The 24,114-nt window shown below is 40.3% G+C and overlaps 1 protein-coding gene across 1 annotated transcript; it reads right to left on the bottom strand.

The window, feature by feature from the left end:
• Positions 1-17,522: 17,522 nt before the first annotated feature.
• PHOX2B (paired like homeobox 2B) lies at positions 17,523-21,183 on the bottom strand. The gene is made up of 3 exons (XM_033929108.1): positions 20,943-21,183; positions 19,680-19,867; positions 17,523-18,014 (listed from the first exon to the last, which is right to left on the bottom strand). The coding sequence occupies exons 1-3, from the start codon at positions 21,181-21,183 to the stop codon at positions 17,553-17,555; spliced, it is 891 nt and encodes a 296-aa protein (XP_033784999.1). The 3' UTR covers positions 17,523-17,552.
• Between the last annotated feature and the right edge of the window lie 2,931 nt (positions 21,184-24,114).

Below are 24,114 nucleotides of genomic sequence, written 5' to 3'. Positions count from 1 at the left end.
TCTGTATTCAGCATTTATTTTGGGTAGTAGAGCGTAGGTCAAGTCTCTTGACCTTGCTTTATTATCTTGATGATTTACTCTTTGTTGGCCTGGCCATGACAAGTGAATGTCATAGACTGATGTCATCTTGCATGATAGCTGCCTTGAAATTTGGTGTCTCACTCTCTACGAGTAGACAGAAGATCCTGGGCTGGTTTTAACCTTTCTGGGTATTGAAGTCAACACAGTGCTTATGTTAACCGGGTTGCACTAGGACACAGTTCAGACTTTGTCTACAGGGTTGTTTGGTCATGAAAGTCTCCTAGCACATTGTACTATCCTTATTTGGCTACTTGAATTTTGCTTGTTGTGGGATTCTCAAGGGCTGTGCCTTTCATAGTTGGCTGTCAGTGGCCACCATCAAGGTCTCTCGACCTCATCACCACATTTGTCCAGCTGTAGATGTTTGCAGGGTCTTAACTAGTTGGACTTTATCCTGCATAATTTCACTACAGTCCAGCTATTGCAGGTACAAAAATATCTATTAGATCTTGATCTGTTCTTAGTTGTGTTTGGGGGCACTGGTTTTGAGTTTAAACTCTGGAATTCATTGCCAGAGAATGTGGTGAAAGCAGTTAGCTTAGCAGGGTTTAACAAAGGTTTGGATACATGAATTTAAAAAAGTCCACAAGCTGTTATTAAGATGAACTTGGGAAAATCCACAGTTTATTCCTAGAATAAGCAGCATAAAATCAGTTTTACTCTTTGGGATCTTGCCAGGTACCTATGATCTTGGTTGGTTACTAATGGAAATAGGATACTGGACTTGAGGGACCTTTGGTCTGTTCCAGTATGTCATTTCTTTTGTTCTTATGATTCTTATCATGGCCCATGGTGTGCTGCGAATGGCCACTAATGTGGCAGGACATTAAAGAATATTACTTTTCTTAAGTTTTGTCCCTTCTTTGTTGCTTGTGAGCTCTGGCCTGATCGTTTGCTGTTAAGCATGTACTTTTGATATGACAGCCATGAGGTCGTTGAGGTGGCATAAAGGTTAATTCCTTAATGTTGAAATTTATTTTCAACTGCTTCACGTGTTATGTTTCAATTAGGGCTCATTATGGCTAGGTCTTTCACTCATTTTTGGTTTCTAGCACATTTGATTGTTAGTCTTGAAAGTGACCCTGGAATGCACCTCGATACTGTCATGCTTGTGGTACCCGTGTGAGGCATGAGGCATGGGGCAATGGCTGCTGAGACAATCCTTTGACACCTTCATTTCAAGAGCTTTTGTTTCTAGTTGCGCTAGAGTTGAAACATTTTTGGGTCAGCTGGGGGCAACTTCTTCTGTATCCCTGGACTTGTACTTGGTGCATTTTTTCTTTGCTTACTTGCAGGGTCTTTCCAAGAGGGCTTCTGTGAATGTTCAAAGGTTGGCTCAGATCTAAACCACCGTTGTTGGATTCCTGTCTCCCAATCATACTTATTAGTTTGGTGTCATTGTGGGCGGGGCTCAAGGTGGTTACCTCTTCTCAATTTGAAGCTTTGCTTTCCAAGGCTGCCTTCCCTCTGGCCTTCTTTGTGATCCTTTCTCTTTGGTGTGATAGTCTCTCATTTTATTTCTTCTCTTGTGGGTAGCCACTGGTTTGACCACGTTCTGTTTGGATGATGCGTTTGCATTGCAGTGTCTGAAGCATAACTGATTATTGGCTAGGGGTCACGTGCTTGTTCTATGTCAGCTGGATGGTCTGGTTACCTGCCTATGATACATTATGTGGCAGTGGTTTCAAATAGAGAGTTGCGCGGGGACAGAAATCTCACCCGTCCCCGTCAAAGTCCCACCCGTCCCCACCTGTCCCCGTGAGGAATCCCACCCATCCCCACCCGTCCCCATGAGGAATCCCTCCATCTCCACCCATACCCGTGAGAATCTCCTCCTTCCCCACCCATCCCCACAAGGAATCTCCTCCGTCCCCGCCCGTCCCTATAAACTTCAAAAATAGTTATTTCATTTAATTATGCTACTGAATTAAAGGCTCTGGTAGAAACCCATTTATAAATAAGCAAAGAGACTTTATTAATTTGGAAATATTAATTGGGAAGAATACATACTTTGTAAATGGGTTTCTACCAGAGCCTCTAATGTTTATAAATTTTTATCAATACAACTAATATACTACTTTATCCTGAAGCTCATGGCCCTCACTTATCATGGTGGTGTAACCAGGGCATGCTTTGACATGTTCAGGTCCCCTTACTTTGGAGTTTCCAGTGGCACAGAATACATCCTGATTTGCTGGTCATTACTATTGATGGGAATAATATCGGATGGAATGCAGTGAAACAGCTGGTGACTGCACTGAAAGATTACCTCATGACAGCATTGGATTAGTTTCATCTCTCGCCAGTCCTGTGGCTGGAATGATCCCTCATTCATGAGGCACTGTAGACAGAAGATGGACCGCAGATGTGGCGAAGATCAATTGTCAAGTTAGCATGTGGTATGGCTCAGGATGGATATCAGGTCCAACATGCCAGGGCGAAGGTCTCCCGCCCTAGGCTATATAGTCGGGATGGAGTCCTTAGGTCCGATGCAAGTTTTGATTTGCTCTCCATGCCATGTTTTGTCATACTATGTTTTACTATGCTTTATTTATTTATTTAAAATTATTTCTAACCCGCCTATCCACAAATCTGGGTGAGGAACAAAATAACATTTTAAAAACGGCTATAAACAAACACAAATCAGCAAAACAAAGTATAAAAACAGAGGACATCAAGCATTCTCAAAGCTTGAACCAGTAAAGCACTCAAACAACAAAGTTTTCACTCCTTTTCTGAAATGCAAAAGCATGTTAGTTTGGCCATTTTTATCAGACAATGTTTTGCCATGTTGCCTTTTACCATCCTTTCCCATCACATCATATAAATATGTTTTATTATGTTTGCAAACTTGTAACCCGTTCTGAGCTCTTCTGGGAGAATGGGATATAAAACCAACTAAATAGATGGTTTCCAGGGGTTTGGAAGCTATTGTGTGGTCTGCAGCTTCGTTTTTCTGCTGTAGAGGGGGAATCACCATTCTGGCGGTCTCCCCCTCCCCCTTGTGTGGGGGCACTTAAGCAAGGGTTTAACGGAGGTCCTTTACTCAGCAGTGAATGTTAGGCCTAAGCGCATAATTCAGACCTGGAGGTCCAGGTCTAGCCTTGCTCTTGTTGTCTATGTTATGTTGTGCAATTGTGACTGCTTGCTGTTTATGGCAGGAGCCCTGTTTCTTGTTTAAATTAGTAAAGTTAATATTGCTTAGTTTAAATGATGGTTCCTTACCAAATGGATGAAGCGGCGGCCATTTTTATACCATATTCTTGTCCATCTGATTATTATTAAGTATGAATTGTGTTACTATTTGGGTAGTGGCCAGAGGGGGTGCACTGTTTCATATCCCCCATTCAAGGCCTTTACTGAAGGTTGAGGTAGGGGGGAAGTGCAGTGCGACTATGGGGTCGTTTTACTAAGGCATGCTAGCCATTTAGCGTACACTAAACGCTAACGCGTCCATAGGATATAATGGATGCGTTAGCGTTTAGCACATGCGCTAAAACAGCTAGCACGCTTTAGTAGGAGGCCCCCTATGGTATCTATTCTGGCCCTCATGGCCCAAACCTGAATCACCAGTTCCTGACAATTTAGGTATTCATTTACTTTTTTAAATGTTTGTACTACATGATCCAATGTTCTAGGCAGTTTTACTAACTAAACAAACAAACATATTATATATTAACATACAGACAAAATAAAAATTTGAACAAATAATATAGCTAAAACCAAATTAAAACACTGAAACCTCAATTAGCTCATAAAACCATCAAAAAATCTTACTTAGCTCATACAATAACATTTTGTTTAAGAAATCAATGCAGTCACTCTGAGCCAGTTAATATAATAAAGTCAGACTTCAAATCCATTTAAATGAATGTTCAGGATTATAGGTCATTCCAAATGATTTACAAAATAGATAAGTCTTTAATTGATTCATTGTTAGCATTTAGAAAGCCATTTTCCTTAATTCTAATGGTAAACTGGTCCAAAGTTTTGGACCAGCCACTTGAAAAACAGAAGCAGGGAGCCCTGAGCACTAACATTGGGATCAGGATGTTGTAGGCACCGGGCTTCCCTTTCCTCTGTTTCTTCCTCCCCTGTGGCCTCAAAATCCCAAGGAACAGGAATCCTTCTCCTACCCCTATTGCTCTGCAAGTGTCAGATCCTGAATGGAGTCAACTGGTCCGATCTTCAACTTCTTGCATGCATTTCGGAAAGCTTCTAAAAATGCTCCTCTTCCCCAAACAGGATGATCCAGTTTAAATTAACTCCCATTTCACACTGTTGACCTAAGACTAGACCATTCCTACTTACTATTTCACCCCTTATATACCTCTGTTATATTCCCTCTAAATGTTATATGAGTTCCACATAATTTATAATATTCCTTCAAATGTTGAAATTTGATTTTTCTCCTCTGTTTTTATCTGTAAACCGCCTTGAACCGAAAGGCTGCCTTATGCAGTATATAAATAAAGATTTTTGTTATGTTATAGAAGTGTCAGATCCGGTGGTGGCTATCTGACAGACCCCTATTCCTGCAGTCTCATCACGCCACCTCTGGTTACTGTATTTGTAGACAAGAAGAAAGTTATTTAGTGGCAACACACAAACCACAAGCATGCACAGAGACCCAGAGATAGCAATTAAATTTGCTGATGACACAAACTTGTTCCAAGTTCTTAAATCACGAGAGGATTGTGAAAAATTGCAAGAGGACCTTGTGAGATGGAGACTGGGCATCAAAATGACAGATGACATTTAATGTGAGCAAGTGCAAAGTGATCCAAGTAGGAAAGGGGGACCCAAATTATAACAATATAATGCAGGGATCCACATTAGGAGTCGCTACCCAGGAAAAAGAACTAGATGTTATCGTTGAGGATATGTTGAAGCTCTTAGCTCAGTGTATAGTGGCAGCTAAGAAATCAAATAGAATGTTAGGAATTATCAGGAAAGGAATGAAAAACAAATATGAAAATGTTATAATGCCCATGTATCACTCCATGGTGCAGCTGCACCTCAAATATTGTGTACAATTCTGGTTGCCGTATCCCTAAAAAGATATAGCGAAATTAGAAAATGTACAAAGACGTTGACAATAATAAAAGGGATGGGACGACTTCCCTACAAGGAAAGGCTAAAGTGGCTAGGGCTCTTCATCTTGGAGAAGAGATGGCTCAGGGGAGATAGGACAGAGGCCTATAACATACTGAGTGGAGTGGAACGGGTAGATGTGAATCGCTCGTTTACTCTTTCCAAAAATACTAGGACCAGGGGGCATGAAATGAAGCTACTAAGTAATAGATTTAAAACAAACCAGAATAAATATTTCTCACTCAACATGTAATTAAACTCTAGAATTGTGTGCCAGAGAATGTAGTGAAAGCAGTTAGCAGGGTTTAAAAAAGGCTTGAATAATTTCCTAAAAGTCCATAAGCCATTATTAAGATGGACTTGGGTAAAGCCTCTGCTTATTCCTAGGATATGCAGCATAAAATCTGCTTTACTCTTTGGGATCTTGTCAGATACTTGTGACCTTTGTTGGCCACTGTTGGTGGACCTTTGGTCTGTCCTAGCAAAGCTACTCTTATGTTCTTAATGAAGTGTTCCATATCCCTGTCTGATTATACATAGATGCCCAATACAAACAACTGGGTAATATTCAAAATAGGAATGTGTTCCCAAAATAGCGTAAACTGCAAAAAGACCAGTAAAGGAACAACCAAAAGTACTTTAAATACCTTTTTAACTTAAGTGGCGCTCAGAATCCAAGATGGAATGAAAAAACTCGATGTGGGGTACAAACCCCTAAAGAGCTTCTTACAGAATCTATCATTGCACCATTTTGGAGTAAAAGGTAATTAAAAGTGCTTGTTGAAAAACGCTCATAAATAATTTAATGTCTATATAGTGAAATAAATGTCCAGTTTATACGTGAATTCAAAAAAGGTGAGTTCAAAAAGACTTAACTTAAATGTTCAGTCAGCGTTGACCCGGCGAGTTTTTTCATTCCATCTTGGATTCTGAGCTCAGTTAAAATAAGTTAAAATAAGTTAAAAAGGTATTTAAAGTACTTTTGGTTGTTCCTTTACTGGTCTTTTTGCTGATTATACATAGAGTCACCATCTCATAACAACTTACTGACAATTTGCATTGGAAAGCTGTGGCGTAGTGAGGGAGAGAGGTGCATGATGTGGTGGTGCCTGGCATTGCCGCGCTGCACACTCCCTACTTTTCCCCACCACTCAAGCACCTCTCCCACATACCTCTTGAAATTTTCGCTTGCACGAGCATCGTCCACGTTCTGCTCACACCAGCTTCGACTGCCTTCTGACATCACGCCCTGGTCCCATGACCAAGAGGTGACGTCAGAAGGGAGCCAAGATCAGCGTGAGCAGGAAGTGGAAGGTGCTGCTTAAGCTGGCGAATATTTCAAGAGGTATGCGGGGGGTGGGGAGGGGCAGTGGAGAGGAGAAGAGGTGCTGGCACCCTGGGTGATCCACACCTCCATCCCCCTTACTACGCTGTTGAGGATTGAAGAGTGGCTTGTGGACTGTAGGGGGCTATATCTGTGGTACATTAATGGAATGGACAGTGCAGGACATGATGGTGCAGTATTTTGTGGAGTTTTTCTACAAAACGCCTACTTTTCGTATGGTTCTGGGTAACTCTAGTTAGATACAAGCATATGTGTTAGTTAAGGCCATGCCTAATAGAAGCGTATGAAAAGTTGGTGAATAAAAATCTGAATATGGATGTAGCCAAGGCCAGAAAAACACACTATTAATTAATATTAAGGAAAAGCATAATAATATTCTCTTTATGTACTTTGCTATTAAGCCAGATCATAGAGGAAATTAGGTAATGCATAACATACATGCATAGAGATATTAAGAACTCCATCTTGGTTCCCTGCTGTTCTTTGTCCTCTCTGGTTCTTTGTTCAGCTTCCTGCCTTTAGCCTCGTGGTTCTAATTGATAACAGATGTGCTTAGGCCGATTAGGAAGAGCATATTAGACTCCATATTCCAAACTGAGATATAACGTGTATTAAGTATGAATGTAATATATTGTATTGTGTGTGAAAGGGGCCCCGACCGAATTAATAATAATAATAATAATAACTTTATTCTTATATACCGCCAACAATCTTGCGACTTCTAGGTGGTTTACAGTAAAGAGAAATTGTACAGACGGCGACTTAACAATGATGAATAACGACTTAATGAATGATGTATGAAAGATATGTGAGAAAATGATTTATACTTATATTTAAATGTTTTATATATGCAAGAAATACTAAGAATAAATCTTTAGGTAACATCTGGTTTGATGCCCTTACAAAGCTCCTTTCAGTTTTGCCCACTGCTTTACTGCTTTTTCCAGATGTTCCCATCCAGACAACAATTTCTAGATATAATCCCCCATCTGAACAAAGTTAGTTTTTTAAAGTTTAAAACCTTCATTTTCGAATGAGCCCTCTATACACCTGTCTTAATATTAAACCACACCATGTGGTGATTATTGTATGACAAATGATCACCCGCTATAACATCAGAAACACTTTTCCCATTTGTAAGCACCAAGTCCAGTATGGCCCTATCCTGCTTGGGTTCCATTACCAACTGCTGGAACAGTTCTCCATGTAGAGAATCCAGGATTTCCCTACTTCTAGGAAATCCCGCAGTAGAAATATATCAATGAACATCTGGCATATTAAAATCTCCCATTAATAGTACTTTGTCTTTTACAGCTATATTTTGAATGTCTTCTATTAAATATCTGTCCAATTCTTTCATCTGTGAAGGAGGACTGTATATCACACCAATGTAAATATATTTTCCATTTCTTCTTTCCAGGTTGACCTACAGTGCCTTTTCCTTACCCTGTAGATCCTGCAATCGTGTGGCTTTAATATGATCTTTAACATATAATGCCACTCCCCCTCCTTTTCTTCCTACTCTGTCTTTCATGAACAGATTATAGCCTTGTCTAACTATATCCTAATCATGGTTCTCCATGAACCATGACTCTGTGACCACCACTAAATCCAAATTCAGCCTTTTCCATCATAGCATCTAGATCCAGAAACTTGTTTCCCATACTTCAAGCCTTAGTATATACTGCTTTCCTGACATTGTCCCTTTTTCTCATTTGTGTAAAGGTATTTAGTGATTCACTTACCTGGGGGTTTTGATCACCCTGCCCTAATGATTGTAATATAAAGCCCTTTTCAGTAGGTTAGAAAATCTGCTGCTGCAGACATTTCTTCTCATCTTTGATAGAAACACACCATCCTTGCTCAGCAGCCCTTGAAAAATCATGCCATGGTCTAGGAAGCCAAAATGCTCTCAACGACAGTATCTATGCAGCCACACATTTATCTTCAGGATGCGAGCTTCTCTGCCCTGGCCTTTAAACGCATCAAGGAGAATTGATAAGGACCACCACCTGTGCACCTGACTTCTTTACCTTCTCTCCCAGAGCCACAAAGTCACTTTTGATATGTTCGGAGGGGTACTGTTTAAAAGCCCTCCTCTTTGAGAGTGCTTTTGACTCCTAACTTCTCTCACCTTGGGTTCTGCATCCCCTACCCTCTATGTCATGTCATGTCTGTCTGTCTGTCCAAGTTAGATCGTAAGCTCTTCTGAGAAGGAACCATCTATAAATGACAAAATGTACAGTGCTGCGTATGCCTGTCAACCCTATATAAGTGATAAGTAGTAGTAGTACCTTGTAGTATCATTAGTGCCAACATGGATAAACAGCATTGGATAATAGTCATTAGGCCTGATGAGTCTTGGCAAGCTCTCTGTAATATCTTGAATTTTGGCACCAGGCAGACAGCTCACCTCCCAGGACATCATGCCTAGTCTGCAGATGGACGCCTCTGTACCCCTCAGAAGGGAATCACCAACCAGCATTACCTTTCACCTCCTAGTTTTCACGGATCCAGCAACTATGGGGATTGCAAGCTTTGATCCTTCCTCTCCCTGGGATGCTCTCATCTCCTCCACTTCCAGGGCTGCATAGTGGTTCTTCAGTTCAAGGGAAGGTGGCATCACGATATTGATCCTGCAGGGTCTTGTAACCTGAGTACAGCTGTTCTCCATCAGCATAGCCTCTTCTTCCCCACTGTTGGAAATCTTTGATGCTTCATGAAGCATTTCATTGATGTTAGGAACGCAGCATTTTTCTGAATATCAGACATTTAGGGGCCCTTATACTAAACTTAATAAAATGCATTGAGTGCTCAAGTGCACTTAGGCTTCCTTTTACAAAGCCATGATAGTGATTCCCACATGGCAAATGCGATGCGGCCTATTCAGTTCCTATGGGTTGAATCACATTTGCCATGCTGGTACTCGCTACCACAGCTTTGAAAAAGGGGCCCTTCATGCAGGAAAACTAGCCTAACAGGATGTAGTAAAGCATTTTGCATTGGGCTGACCATTTTCACATGCTGACTGCGCAGTATTTATTTTTACTTTTGGGAGGGGGGCATATCATCTAGCATGAGGACTGAATAATGCTGACTTGATGCAGAAGTATTTGGCGTCTCCTTAATAGAGGGTGGTAAGAGTGCCCGCATTATTATTATTTTTTTTAATTTTTATTTGCATTTCAAAATACATTTACAAGAATCCACTTGTTAAAGTAATACAGAGCATAAACCTAGAAAAATTTTTTTGATTTAAGCAATACAGGAAAACATAAAAGAAAACTCTAAATAAAAAGAAGAAATATTATTAAAGCTTAAGTAAAAAAAAAAAAAAGGAAAATTGTTTTAAGCGTACTATTTATCTTCCTTAGACCCCAATTAATCTTGGGAGAGACAAGTAATAACAAGATAAGGAGATCTATTAATAATATAAAACAAAGGAAAAGGCTTAACGTAACCTTTCCGGCTTACTTATTATAGCCCTATTTCACTTTTTCATTAATTTTTTCATATCTAAAAAAATTACGTAGCTGATCTGGTGTATAAAACACATATTTAGTACCAGCAAATTTGATTTGACACTTGCAAGGGTAACTTAAAAGAAAAACAGCTCCCATATTTACTACTTCTTGACGCATAGCTAAGAATAATTTTCTACGATCTTGGGTTGTTTTAGTTACGTCCGGAAAAATCCAAATCTTCTGTCCCATGAATAAACTTTGAGGAGAGCGAAAAAAGACTTTCATTATTGAATTAAGGTCCTGTTCAAAATCCAATGCAACGACTAAAGTTCCTCTATATTCGATCGATCTCCTCACTTGAATTCTCCAATATGTCTGTTAGGTTATTGAAGTCAATTTGTTGTGCTACTTCTTGTTATTTAACTTGCAAATCTTCTTTCTTCTTCGGTAGATAGTAAATTTTATTAATTGGAGGTACCAGCATTATTATTATTATTATTTTTTTTTTTTCAGTGGCTATGGGGCTCATAATGGAAAGAGAAAAACATCCAAAATCCGGCCTAAGTCGGCACTTGGACTAACATTTCTCAAAAACGTCCAAGCGCTGATAATAAAACCGGGTTCTGGACGTATTTAAAAACGACCTAAGCCTTCATAGTGCCGTTCAACGTCCAAAGCTAAATGGGGCATTTCAGGAGGCGTGTCGAGGGCGGGAGTTGGGTGGAACGTGGGCTGGCTTAGACTTAGTCGTACAGCATATATAATCAAAAGTTTAACAGAGCCTAGACGGAATTTAGACGTTGTGACTTAGACCATGTAAAACATGGTCTAAGTCACAAAAACTCACCTAAACTCACCAGATAAGTACTGCAAACACATAACACATACCCCCACACACTACCCCAGTGATCACCAACTCCCATAAAAATTTTATTCACAACTTTAAATTTCAGCCTCCAGACCATCATCACCCGGCCGCCTGGCATAGGAAAGCCTAGTCGTCCAGCCCAGAGGCAGCGTAAGTCATCTTGGGGGTGGGTTAGGGACCCATAGAGAGGAGGACCCATGCCCATAAGCCCCTGTAATCACTGCTTTGATACTGAAAAATGTGCACTCTCCTATACACCCCCAAAACCCTTTTGTACTGGCATATAAGTGGCTCCTGCAGCCATAAGGGCTATTGGGGTGGTATATAAGTGGGTCTAGGGGATTCTGGAGGTGGTTTTTGGGGCTCATCATGACCTATAAGGGAGCTATAGTGAGGAGAAGACATGGTACCCTTTTTGTGAAGTTCACAGCAGTGCCCTGTAAAGTATCCCACTATTTAGGTGGCATTTCTGGGTGTGCAGTCCATCACTTTGCAGACCCCTCCCACGTCCAACAAGGCTTGTTCTAGGCGTTTTGGACTTGGACAGAAAATTGGACGGAAATGTGGTTTAAAGATGGATGATTTAGCAGCTTGGACGATCAGATCGTCAGGACGTATAATTAGACGATTTTCGAAAGTACAAAAAAGTTGGACGTCTCTTTCGAAAATGTGTCTTAGGCTCTTTTTAACTTTGAACGACTTGCGAGATGGACGTAAACGGACTTAGACGTCCCTTTTGATTATGCACCTCCACGTGTTTATGCCGATATTAGTGCACAGCCAGAAAATGAAATAATTGAAAAAGGCCAAATTTACAGCCGCACTAGAAATGGGCTTAGCATGTGGGAAAGTTCTGCATTAAGAGGCGCTAAGCCCATTTACTAGCAAAGCTTTGTAAATTGACCCCTAAGATTTTTAATGCCATAAACCCAATTAATACTACAGTACTTCAGGCCCTAGTTATGCACTGGATCAGAGTAGAGAATGACATGGGGACAAATATTTCCCCATCTCCGTGGGAACTCATTTTCCCATCCTGTCCCCGCGAGTTCTGTCCCTGCCCCTGTCCCATTCCTGCAAGCTCTGTCCTCATCTGCACAAGTCTCAAACACTTTAAAATCATAAGTGTTTGAGGCTTGTGCGGTTAAGGCAGAGCTTACAGGAATGGGTCAGGGACAGGGTCAGCGACAAAACTCATGGGGACGGGGTGGGAAAATTTAGTTCCTGCAGGGGTGGGAACAAATTTGTCCCCGTGTCATTCTCAAGCTCAGAGGTAATGCTTGGTCAATGGGTCAAATAGGTCACTGACCCACAATAAAATTATATTTATTTATTTGCTTCGTTAAGCTTGCCTTGCTGGAGTAGTGTGTGCTTGTTGCTTGGCTCTCCTACAGAGTCCATTGGGCTGTGGCGGGGAAGTGGAGAGCTGCTGCTACTGAAAGTCAGAGCTCTACTGCACAGTGTAGTTGCCTGCAGCTGCAGGGAAACAATTTACCACAGATCCGTGAAGCTTCCATGAGAAATGCCTACACAACTTAGCCATGCCTGCGGGGAGAAAGAAAACCACGATAAGATAACTGAGCAGGTGCAGCCCAACTCTCATGCCGACTCCCCACTCCCCAGGAAAATAAAACACCAGTTCTGTGCACTGGTGGCTGAGTGCAGCTGTGCAGAACTGGACTGCGACTGCAGGTAGAAATCCGATTGGAGGTCTGAGCTGAGATTGGGTGGGCCTGGGCAGTATGACCCGGTGTGTAAAAGAGCAGTGAAATATCAGGCAAGATGTCTAAGAATGGCTGTAAATCATGTCAGTCGTGGACATTGGACAGTTTGTATAATGTAATTCAAAATGCTTCTGTTGTTTTGAAAGAAAATGCAGATGGCAAACCTGAATGTTAGAAAATGTTCAGATTGGTTGAAACCACAAATGGTGAGCAGATTTTTGGCTGAGTGGCCTGCAGGAATTGTTAGAGTTGCCTACTATTTAAGTCAAGGTCAGATGAAGGATTGATTAAGCAGTATGGGACAAAAAATATGACAGATCATATGAAGTCATGTGCTATCGCCAGTCTAGGCAGGCAAATGCTGATTGATCGGTTTGTGAGGGGTTTTTGGTACAAATATTTCACCAGGGGATAGAGCTGCTATGAAGAGTGCTGAACTGCATTGAGTTTAGGAGGCTGGACTATCATTCTCTGTTGTTGAGAGACCTATATCCATCACTTGTAACCTTATCTATTGACACAAAGTCTGTAGCCAGTAAAATGCACTGTAGGTCATGGGTCAAAGGTATGATGGGTCACATGGGTCACAAAAGATGACCCACTGTCAGCTCTGTACTTGATGGGATATGGCAACAGAAAGCAGCACAGGTTTTTGGTTTTTTTTTGGGGGGGGAAAGGTTCATACAATTGTCTCCCACTGGGTACAATTTCCAATTGGGTTAATTTTGCACATATCTATTTTTATTTATTTATTTGAATTTCTATACTGTTCTCCCAAGGAAGCTCAGAATGGTTTACATGAATTTATTCAGATACTCAAGCATTTTTCCCTGTCTGTCCTGGTGGGCTCACAATCTACCTAATGTGCCTGGGGCAATGGGGGGATTAAGTGACTTGGCCAGGGTCACAAGGAGCAGTGTGGGTTTGAACCCACAACCCCAGGGTGCTGAGGCTGTAGCTTAACCTCTGTGCCACACACTCCCTACTTTTAGATTGAACCTCACTGGTAAAAGCCAGTGTTAACAGCTTAGAGGTATCTCTGACTCACTGTTCCAGTATCAGCACTGGGCATTTTTAGAAATAACTATATACCAGACACATGCTCTATATATATATATATATTTTTTTTTTTATAATGGAAGATTGCTTTCTGCTAGTTCTAGTAGGTAATTCCAGCAGCAAATTCTAGCTCTCTATAGAGCAGAGGAAAATTTTGCTTCTACGGGGTCCAGAGCCTTCTAGGAAGCCCTCAAAGAGTGCACAATGCTGCTTCCTAACAAGATAAGGAAAGACCTTTCTTATTCATGAAAAGAGGAGTGATGGTGCTAAAAGCCACTACGAACTAACCCCCCCTTTACAAAAGTGTAGTGCAGTTTTTAGTGTCAGCCACAGCGGTAACAGCTCGGATGCACTTAGGAATTCGATGTGTTGGCGTGGTTCCTGCCATGGCCAGCACTAAAAACGCTAGTGCAGCTTTGTAAAGGAAGGGGTAAAATATTTCTAACTCTTGAAAATAAGAATCCTATCATCCTCTTCCAACCAAATGATCAGTTGGAGGTGGTTCAGTCTATTCTTGATTCTTTTTACATTGTGACTATCTGAAGTTGAAATACGCTAAATCTACGAAGGAGAATATTTTATTATGTTCTCTCTATTCCTTGGCACTTACATGTCTTCTCTCTAAATGGTCCAAGGCAGATTACACAAGGTCCAGAGAACTCACTGGGATAATTACAATATGACAAGTATCAAAGGAAATAAAAAGCTAAAGGCAGACTCTGCTAAAATTGTACAATCCTAAATTAATTAGGTTGCTAGTTTAGAAACATATAGGACAAAAACATTTTCAGCTGTCTTTGGAAAGACAAGTTAAAAAGATTGGAATACTTGAGCTTTACTTATCGGGTTACACATTCTGTGAAGCTGGTAAAAATAAAAAGAGCATTCCCAAATATATTTAACTTCCCCTGGGTACAAAAAAACAGGCAGAGGTGCTCAATGTAATGCCAAAAAAGAAAAGTAAATGCACCTCATATTGAGTGAAAACCAAGACATAATTTTAAATATGTTTGTTTAACTATGTGTAGCATTTAATATACCACCCTATCTTGGAGAAGTTCGGGACCATGTATAATTTTTTTAAAGGAGAAGGGAAGGAAACTTGTATACTGCCTTTTTGTGGCTTTGGCATTGTGGCCACCGGAGGATTAAGTGACTTGCTCAGGGTCACAAGGAGCAGCACTGGGATTTGATCTCACAACCTATGGGTGCAGAGGCAACAGCTCTACCGGTGAATAGTGGGCTCACAATCTGACTATGACACCAGGGGCAACGGAGGGTTAAGTGTTTTGCCCAGGGTCACAAAGAGTATCAAATGGACAAACCCCAAAACTCAGGATGCTGCAGCAGCAGCAGCAGCAGCTCTAACCACTATGCTACGCCTTCACTTCAACAAAGCGCATTCCATCTTCAATAATAACCTTACTTGAGCAGGCAACCAATGAAGCAGAATTTTTTTGCATTAAAAAAAAATCATTTTTTTTATGGCTGAATTCTGTAGAAGTTGACGTTTTTTGCTAGAGTTTTGTGCAAATACCAGAGTATAATGCATTGCACTATAAATAACTGGACCAATAAACGTGGTACGTTCATTAACTGTTTAAGCTCGAAAGACAAAAAGAATGCATGGCAGAAAATGATTTTGAGTACATTGTTCACCCGTGCTCCCATCCATAAAGGAGCGCCCAAAATTGCTCCTCAAACTCTTAAGGAGTAAATCATCTTGGCAGCCATTCAGCTAAAGACCTTTGTTTTTTTGAGTGTTTATAATTTCAAGAGTTGGGTAGAAATCCAATTCACCTCCTTTCAATATGGCTCTGTATATTAACATAGGTAATATTTAAATCACGTTGAACCAGACCTAAAATTAACAATGTCATCAGCATATGAATAAAGTCGTTCACCCTTTTCCAACAGAACAGAGCCTATGGAGCTCATATAGATATTTAATAACGTAAGGGAAAGAGGGGACCCAGGAGGTACCATAAACCGAGGACCCAAGTGAATGATCTTTCTCCATTTTATAATGGGCTATAATTTATATATTTGTATGAAAATCACTGATAAAATATTGGTATTAAAATACAAAAAACCTGACTTTCTTAGCTCAGCGTGGCCACCAGTGTTGGGAGTAGCGAGCAATTTGCTCTTTCCATGCTCCTTTCCAAAGGCGCTGAGCATATCCGCCCGTCTCAGGCCTTGGAGTTAGTCCTTTATGTGGACATCTATTAGGAAGGACAAAACATGATTAATATTAGTTGCCCATTATATTACTGAGGCAGTGATCTGGTTATAAATGTCCTTGAAATTATTGTATCCCTTGTATTAAGGTTTGTTTACTGTTTAAATTAGAAGTAATGTCTATTTTTCTTTAATAAAAATATTTCTCGGTCTCACCAGAAGGTGACTCACTAATTACATTCAGTCTGTGCTTTTTTTGCCTTCTCACTAATTTTTCCATTTAGTTACCCATCTATTATCTAATGAATGCCATTTTGTCATAAATGGATTTAAAGTGTTTGTATGACTTAAAGTCGTTGGCAGATCACAATTCCTGTTTCACCAAGTTACTTTGAAATATCATAGCGTGCCCTAACACAAACACTATGAAAAGAACATTTATGAACTAAATGGTGTTTAAAATAGCACCCAATATTTTTTTATAAGATATATTTTTTAATTGTTCTTATGCCGTAATATAAAATAAACAGTTTTCCCACAAATCCTAAAATCCTATTTTTTTAAAATATGGTCCCCCAGGATGTCTGATTTAATAGAGATCCTGATTTTTTTTTTCAAGTTTATATAGTTATACTCCACATTCAGCATGATCACTTGCAATTTTAATCATTAGAACCAAGACTCAAAGATATCGTATTCTATCAAAATTCACCTGAGATACTTTTTTTTTTTCTGTGCACAAAAATGTTACTACTACTATCATAACAAAAAATATGTATTCTGTTCATTTGTCTTTCCTTTTTTATTACCAACAATCAAGTTAATGGTACACTCTTGGAAAACTGTATGCACATGTAGAAATATTTCCCTTTTTAAATATAAGCATTCATTGTAACGACATATAAATAAAATTGAAAATCGTGAATTTAACTGATGCTTATGTTCACAACGTATTTAAAAAACGAACTCAATGAGACAACATGCAGCTGATAACGAAAATAGAAAGCATGTGTTTGAAAATTTTCTCTAAACAAATAAGATAGTTGAAGTAAAACCCGTAAGGACCTTTATCTTTTCATAAAGACACGTCAAGGACTACAAGAAGGGAAAACATTATTTACGGTCAACTATAGTAGACAATGTTTGTACTTATATTAACACTATACAATTGGGTCACAGAACACAGTTGAAGAAAGACACAGAAAAAGGTTAAAGCATACCTGTCAACATTCAACTAATATCTATACTTTGTTTAAAAACCAAACAAAAAACAAAACAACCAAAATGCCTATTTTTTTTTTTTTTTTTAAACAATGTAATAAATACATTATTACATCAATGGATACAAGCCTTGCTAGAAAGGACAGAGACTCTGTAACATACAGGGCACTGTTCTTAGACAACTTCATAAACCAAAATGTAAAAAAATAATAATAACAATAATTAAAGGTCAGTGCTTCAAAAGAGTTGATATATATTTATGGAACGTGAAAGAAATGAGGGTGGAATAAAAGTCATCCTGAAAAAATACTTAGGTGGGTATTTGTCATGAAAGAACAAATGCATTAAAAAAAAGCCCCATGGTGGAGGGGGGGGGAGGAGGAGAGAGAGGTGGAAGGAGCCGAGACAGTCTGTGGTGGGCGCCCAAGCTCCGAGGCAGCGGCCGGCACCGTGGACAGCTCCTGATCGGCGCCCCGCACCCTCATAGTCCAACACCGAAGCCCTGCTGCCGGCCCTCAAAACATGCTGCTCTTGACGAGTGCCGTCTTGGGGATGCCGGGTCTCTGCAGCGAGGACAGCACGCTGGCAAAGGGGCCTCCCAGCGAGTCCGGGATGGATGTGATGCTGGCCCCGGGGCCCCCGGCCCAACCCTGGCTGCCACCGCCGCCAGCTCCTACTGCTGCCACTGCCGCTGCCGTCAAGCCGCCTGGTCCCGGAGCTACCTTGACCTGCTCAACTGAGCCTCCGTTGGCCCCCTGTATGCCCACAGGGCTTGGGCCGCCACAGCTGGGCACTGGATTGGGGGTGGGTCCGGGGCCTCCAGTGCTATCGGGATCAGTGCTTTTCGTCTCTTTGCAGTCGTCATCCCGGGAGGAGTCAGATTTTTTGCCAGCCGATCCGTTTTTAGCTGCGGCCGCAGCAGCTGCTGCTGCCCGCTCCTGTTTGCGGAACTTGGCCCGGCGATTCTGGAACCAAACCTGGAAACAGAAGAGGAGGAGGAGAGAAGAGAGACCAGTGGAGAAAGGGGATGAAATGAAGAGAAAATAAAAAGGGAGCATGAAAAGATGGGGGAAAAGAAAGGGCAAAGTAAAAGAAAAGAAGAAAAAAAGGGAAGAAAAGGTAAAAGGAAGAAGGAAAATGAAAAGCAAAGAAGACAAAAGAATGAATGGCAGGAATATTATAAGAGAAAAAAATGGAAAGAAGGAAAAAGAAGAATGCAGATATGAGGAAGAACATTTAAAAAAAATTATTTAAGATATGATAATATCAACAATACACAAAATCTTCAGAGTGAGGAGGGGGTGCCGAAAAGTTCTCAGGTCAACCAAGAAGATGTATGAGGTGGATATAGTTCAATCAATGATTTGAAACAATGTCAAACACAACATAAAATTTCATTTCTGCAAATTGGCACTAAAGAAATAAGATAACACTCTTTTCAGCTAAAGTAGCAAAATAACACTCTGAATTTAAGATGTTGTTGGCTGAGAACTTTTCAACACCCCTTGGTAAGATGTTCCAGGACAATTAGTTACCTATGTAATAATTGTTTTTACCAGAAAAACATAGCCTGCTAATTGGGCTGCACAGAACATTTAAAACAATCCCCCTTACCTTAATAAAGTTAGGGGAACATAATTTTCCACACATTGTGGATTTACCTTGTATCTTTCTACAAAAAAAGTCTTAAATAATTTTAAGTTATGTATGTAGACTAACATTTGCTGGAGAAGATTCCAATAATAAAAGCCAAAAGATGAGCAGACTGGATGGGCCATTTGGCCTTTATCTGCCATCATGTTCCCATGTTTCAGGAAGAAAGAAAAAAGAAAAAAAAAAGAGTTAATTAGGCCTTCTAAAAATATATGTGCCTAAGGGAATATTTTTCATCCTTTGTAATTCTAAGAAATATGAAATTCCCCAATGTCTCAGATATAAAAATCAAATTCAAAATGTGTTGCCAATCAGGAAAAATTAGCACTTCCATAATGAGTTTAAATCTTGGTTTATAACCTAGAAATTCCATTTTATTATTGAAAGCATCTTCATACATCACAAAACTTTATGAAAAGTAATCACCATACGTGCATACAATACAGAGAAGAGCAAGCGGGTCAAAGCTGTCCTTATTTTAGCTTCACTCATCAATGTACAAAGTCGAAATTAAAGACATTCCTCTTCCTTGACGCTTTTGAAACTTAACTGTCCTTTTAAGGATGACCTAGTACCTAGAAGGATTCTTACTACCTGCTCCCCTCCCTATCAATTTTCCTCTTACGTGTTTTCTTTCTCTTTACATATTGTAGTTCTAGCCCTTCGTTCCCTTTTATCTCTGTTTGTAAATTTTTTATTTTTTTTTGTCTTAAAAGTTAGTATTTTCCCTAGTGCTGTTGTGTGTTTTTAAACTGTATTTTAGTTATTAGATGGTTTTTTAACATTTTTGTACACTGCCTAGAAGGTTTGATTAGGCGGTATAAGAAATTTCAAATAAACTTGAAACCTGCTTGCGTGTCCATTTCCAATTCCAGATGTGTGGTAGCAACTTACTTATTCATGATATTTAACTACTTAACTGTTTTGAATTTTTTTTTTTTTTTTAACTAGACCTTTGAACACACTTAAACGTTAGCTAGACTGTGTACCTGGACTCGGGCTTCCGTCAGATCTATCTTCAGAGCCAATTCTTCCCTGGTGTATATGTCAGGATAGTGGGTCTCTGCAAACACTCGCTCCAGTTCCTTGAGTTGGGCGCTGGTGAAGGTGGTCCGGATCCGCCTCTGTTTCCTTTTCTCATTTAAGCCACCGTGGTCCGTGAAGAGTTTGTAAGGAACTGAAAAGAAAAAGAAAGAGGAATGTATAAAGATCCGAAATGTTGGAAACAAATGGACACGTCTTTAATGACGGTCAGAAAATTAAAATGTGTAAGGCCGATGGGACTTTATAGAGTTGAAAATTTGAAGACGCCTTTTAAAAAACATCATGTCCTCCTAAAAAAAACAAACCCAGATTTAAAAGTACTTGAACAATATCGGCAATAATTATGATGATTAATATTAAATATTATTATTATTATATCAGAAAACTCCAAGGTAATAAGAACACAAACTAGAATACACAAAACTAACAATAAGAAGCAAAACCAAAACAAGGGATTAATTGCGTTTTATTATTTGTATGTAATTTACGTCCACCCCCCACCCCCACTCCCACATGTTTTGACTATCTATAAACGGATATGTTTTTGACTATGTATATAAGAAATATTATGAAGTGTAAATTCCCATTGTAACAATAGGCAATTCTTCTATTGCGGGGGGAGGGGGAAGGTTGACTTCAGGCTTGTGATGCCCAAAAGTAGAATATTCAGTCTAGAAAAAAAATATTGAAAATGTCAGAAAGCATTGAGGAACCCATCACGTCAAATGCTGGTTGTCAGTAGGATACTGTTACCCTTCAGTAGCTATGGGAACATTTTTTTTTTCAATTCAGTGCTCCCAAAGTTTGAAAAGTGAAGCGAAATGACCAACCCTAGCACATGCTGTAGCCACTCACAGTTTTTTGTGGGTTTTTTTTTTTTAAGGACAGTGTCAGTAATGAGCTTACTCTTTGGTTATTTAATTATTTGCTAAGCTTTACGTCTCATCGCAAAGTAAATAAATTATGCCCTATCATTTTGGCAGCTTAAGATAATTTTGTTGGCGGTTCGGGTGTGACTAGGATAGTGTAACCCTGTAACTGAATTACCCCTCGTCTGCAATCGCTTCTAACGTGATAAATTCTTTCATTTGTGTAAGCAAATTTCGTTTGGTAAATACTAAACACATTTCCATTTTCAAATGCAATCAAGGCTTCCTATATACCAGGGAAAAGCTGCTTCTTGGGCAAAGATAGCTGGAGGTCCTTACCTGCTGCATATGGACTGCTCTGGTGGTCCCTGAGAGTGCCGAGGCTGCAAGATCCTGGGGTGAGGGACGGGCAACCTGAGCTGGCCCCAAAAGTGGTCCTTATAGGATTGTATTGGAAGCCACTAGCTTGGCTGCAGGAGCTGAAGTCAGCATAAGCTGAAGCCAGGCTCGACGTGTCCATCCCAGCCATACATGACTCGTAGGCGGAGGAATTGAGGTAAGAATATTCCATTTTATACATTGAAAAGGCTCTGGACGGCTCAGCAAAGTGGAACGAGAAAAATCAAATAAAGGCGAGTTATGAGAAGGTGCCAGTGGTGGGGTAGATGTGCACAGCTCAGCGCCCGCCTCGAAAGTGGCCTCCTTCCTAGCAGCAAAGCCTAGTTTTATGAAAAAGGCTCCTATGAGATGCCTTGCCTGAGGTCTCTAGAGCATATAGTCCTCATAATAAACTTGGCTCTTTCCACTTGGACAATAGCAAAGCGGTTGGTCTTATTGCCGGCGCTTTTTACATGACAATAACTCATCAGTCTATTGGGCTGGCACTGGGGGGACCGAGCTGTCCAACCTCCCTATCATTGATTCCTGCATCTCTAATTAGAATTTAATAGCACACCATTACGTACCGAGCCCTCCATCCTCCCTTCTAACCAGCTCCCTGCCCTTTAATTCAATCACACTCCTTGGAAATAATGAAAGTTGGGTGACGATTCTCCCTGATCCAATTTCCCCCAGCTTTTAAGCCTTTTTAACTGATCATATACCTTAGGCAATAAATTGAGATAGTGGTTCTCCCCCCCCCCCTCCTCTTTACCCTTTCCCCAGCTGGGCTAGGAAAGAAGCCTTGATGTCATAGAAAACCTGTTTTGTAAGAGTGTTACACGCTCAATTTAACACTTCTCCCCCCTGAAGTGCATGAAATGATATAAAAGTCTGTCACATTGGTAGCCTTGAGCATCAGGAGAACGGGGAAGGAGTGGGCCAGGGTGGGCATGCTTTCTGTGTCTTTATAATACACCTGGTCTTGAGGGGGGGGGGGGGGGGAGAGGAAGACACACGGTATTTAGAAATCATATTTGTTCTCCTAGGCTGTATTATCGTTCATGAGTGCTGACAATAGAACTGGAATATTTTCTCCCCCCCCCCCCCAATCAAATCATAACTCTTACTGAAAAACACCTGGATTGCACAGCGATAAATTCGTTGTCGCCAGTGTGGAAGTTTCAGTGGCCGAACCTGGCAGAGAAATGGATACACAAAAATTGATATTTAGAATATATACTTTATTAATTGCTGTGTTCTCTTTTTTTTTTCATACAGGCTGCTTCCAGTTTTTGCTTCAATTGGAAGACTTAAATATCATCAGGAGACAAAAATTAATAAAACAAGTTTAAAAAAAAAAATAATAATTTATCCGAATGATTTTCTGCGGTATTGAACGAAACAAACAAAAAATCATGGAATCGGCATAGCTGCACAATGCATTCCCCGTTAGCTCAATTTATTCGTTACATCTAAAACGAAATTCCCAACAAGGATCTACGAAATGCCTCCGAAAGGATAAAATGCAGCATAGGCCGGTTCCACCGCTGTCGATACGCTGCGGATACGGACGGGAGTTATTCTTTTCCCAACCTCTTTCCAATGCGGTGTTTCTCTGTATTGATTTCCATTCTCTGGAGGAAGCGCGAGACTGTCCCCTTTACGCCTTTCCCTCGCGTTGGGCGGAGGGTGGAGAAGCTTGTTTCGTTGCGCTGCTCGACAAACAAACACTAGATATATTATATGATTTAAATGTGTAGATAATTAGTTTTATTGCATTCATTACCCTCTTTATGTGCTCTGTAACAAGTCTGTAATTAAAGTAACAAACTCATAAAGTCTTTACTGGGGCATTTAAGGCTTACAGGATTTGCCGAGCTTAATAGTTTTAATTCAGAGCCGTGGAGGAAGAGTCACTGAGCTCAAGATGCGCAAAAAGAAGATGACAGTACTTGATTAAGGCGATGGTGCCCTTTTCCTCCCCTCCCCCCCCCCCTGTTGCTAGACATTAAGGATGCTGGTTGGAAGGAGGGTGAATCTGAAGCCACGGAGTGCAACAGTGAGAGTTTTATGGGTGGCCTGATCGGTTTATCGCCCTAAGATGGTCTGCAATGTGCAATTGATAAAGAAGGGCCTTTGGCGGCCTGTGTGTCCACTTTTTTGTGCGCCTGGGCCAAATGAAAATAAATGGGAACCCGGTTTTTAATGACGACGAAAACAAAAGCGCGTTCTCCTAAATGTTTCTCTTCTCTCTGGTCGTCGGATAGCCGAGGAGAAAAGCCCCGCAAACATCTGTCTCCAGTCGCTCCCGTGTAAAAAAAAAAAAAAAAGACGGATGTGAATCGAAGTGTTGCTACAGCAGGGATTTATCTTTATTTGTGCACTGGCTCATGAATATGAATGCGCGTTTGGGGCAGTGAGGTAGCTGCGGGGGGGGGGGGGGGGAGGGGGGTGACGAAAAGTTGTCGACCCAGCCGAGAAGAGAACGACGAGGATATGCTTCAGTGGGTGATCTGAAACACGACGCGCGCGACGGAATGTCGTTTCTGCAAATTGGCCCTTAACGAAATAAGATAACCCTCGTTTCAGCTATAGTGGCAAAATAACGCTCAGGATTTAGGAAGTTGGTTGGTTGGGCTGAGGACTTTTCAGCACCCTCTCCTATTCACCTCCGAAAGAAAAGAAAATTGAATTTTCTTTTTTTCTTTTTTTTAAATCTTTATTGATTTTCAAACTTTGATAGTGCAATACAATTGTTTGACCATCAAAAACTGCATAAAACGCACTATTTACACAAACCACACATAAAACAATCATTTTCTCCCATCCTCATCTCAATTATTAATACGATAATACATATGATGTGATTACAATATTATAAATAAGTAGTTTAACTCCTCAAAATACATTTCCCTCCCTGGATGTGTAAGGAAATCTAATGAAAAAGAAAGATACATGACCCTTATTGCACTGCAACAAATGCAGTCAATGGACTCCACACTTTATTATTTAATAGAATTTCAAACAGTCTATCTTGTCTTGCATTTGCTAAAAGGTTTCGTTATCTAGGATGACAGTTTTTTTTTTTTTTTTTCCACTTCCTGGACGGTGATTTTAGTCAGGTAAAAAA

Source organism: Geotrypetes seraphini, chromosome 1, assembly GCF_902459505.1.
Source record: "Geotrypetes seraphini chromosome 1, aGeoSer1.1, whole genome shotgun sequence".
Lineage (NCBI taxonomy): Eukaryota > Metazoa > Chordata > Amphibia > Gymnophiona > Dermophiidae > Geotrypetes > Geotrypetes seraphini.
Note: the sequence above shows the minus strand (reverse complement) of the source record. Positions and strands in the feature narration are given on the sequence as shown.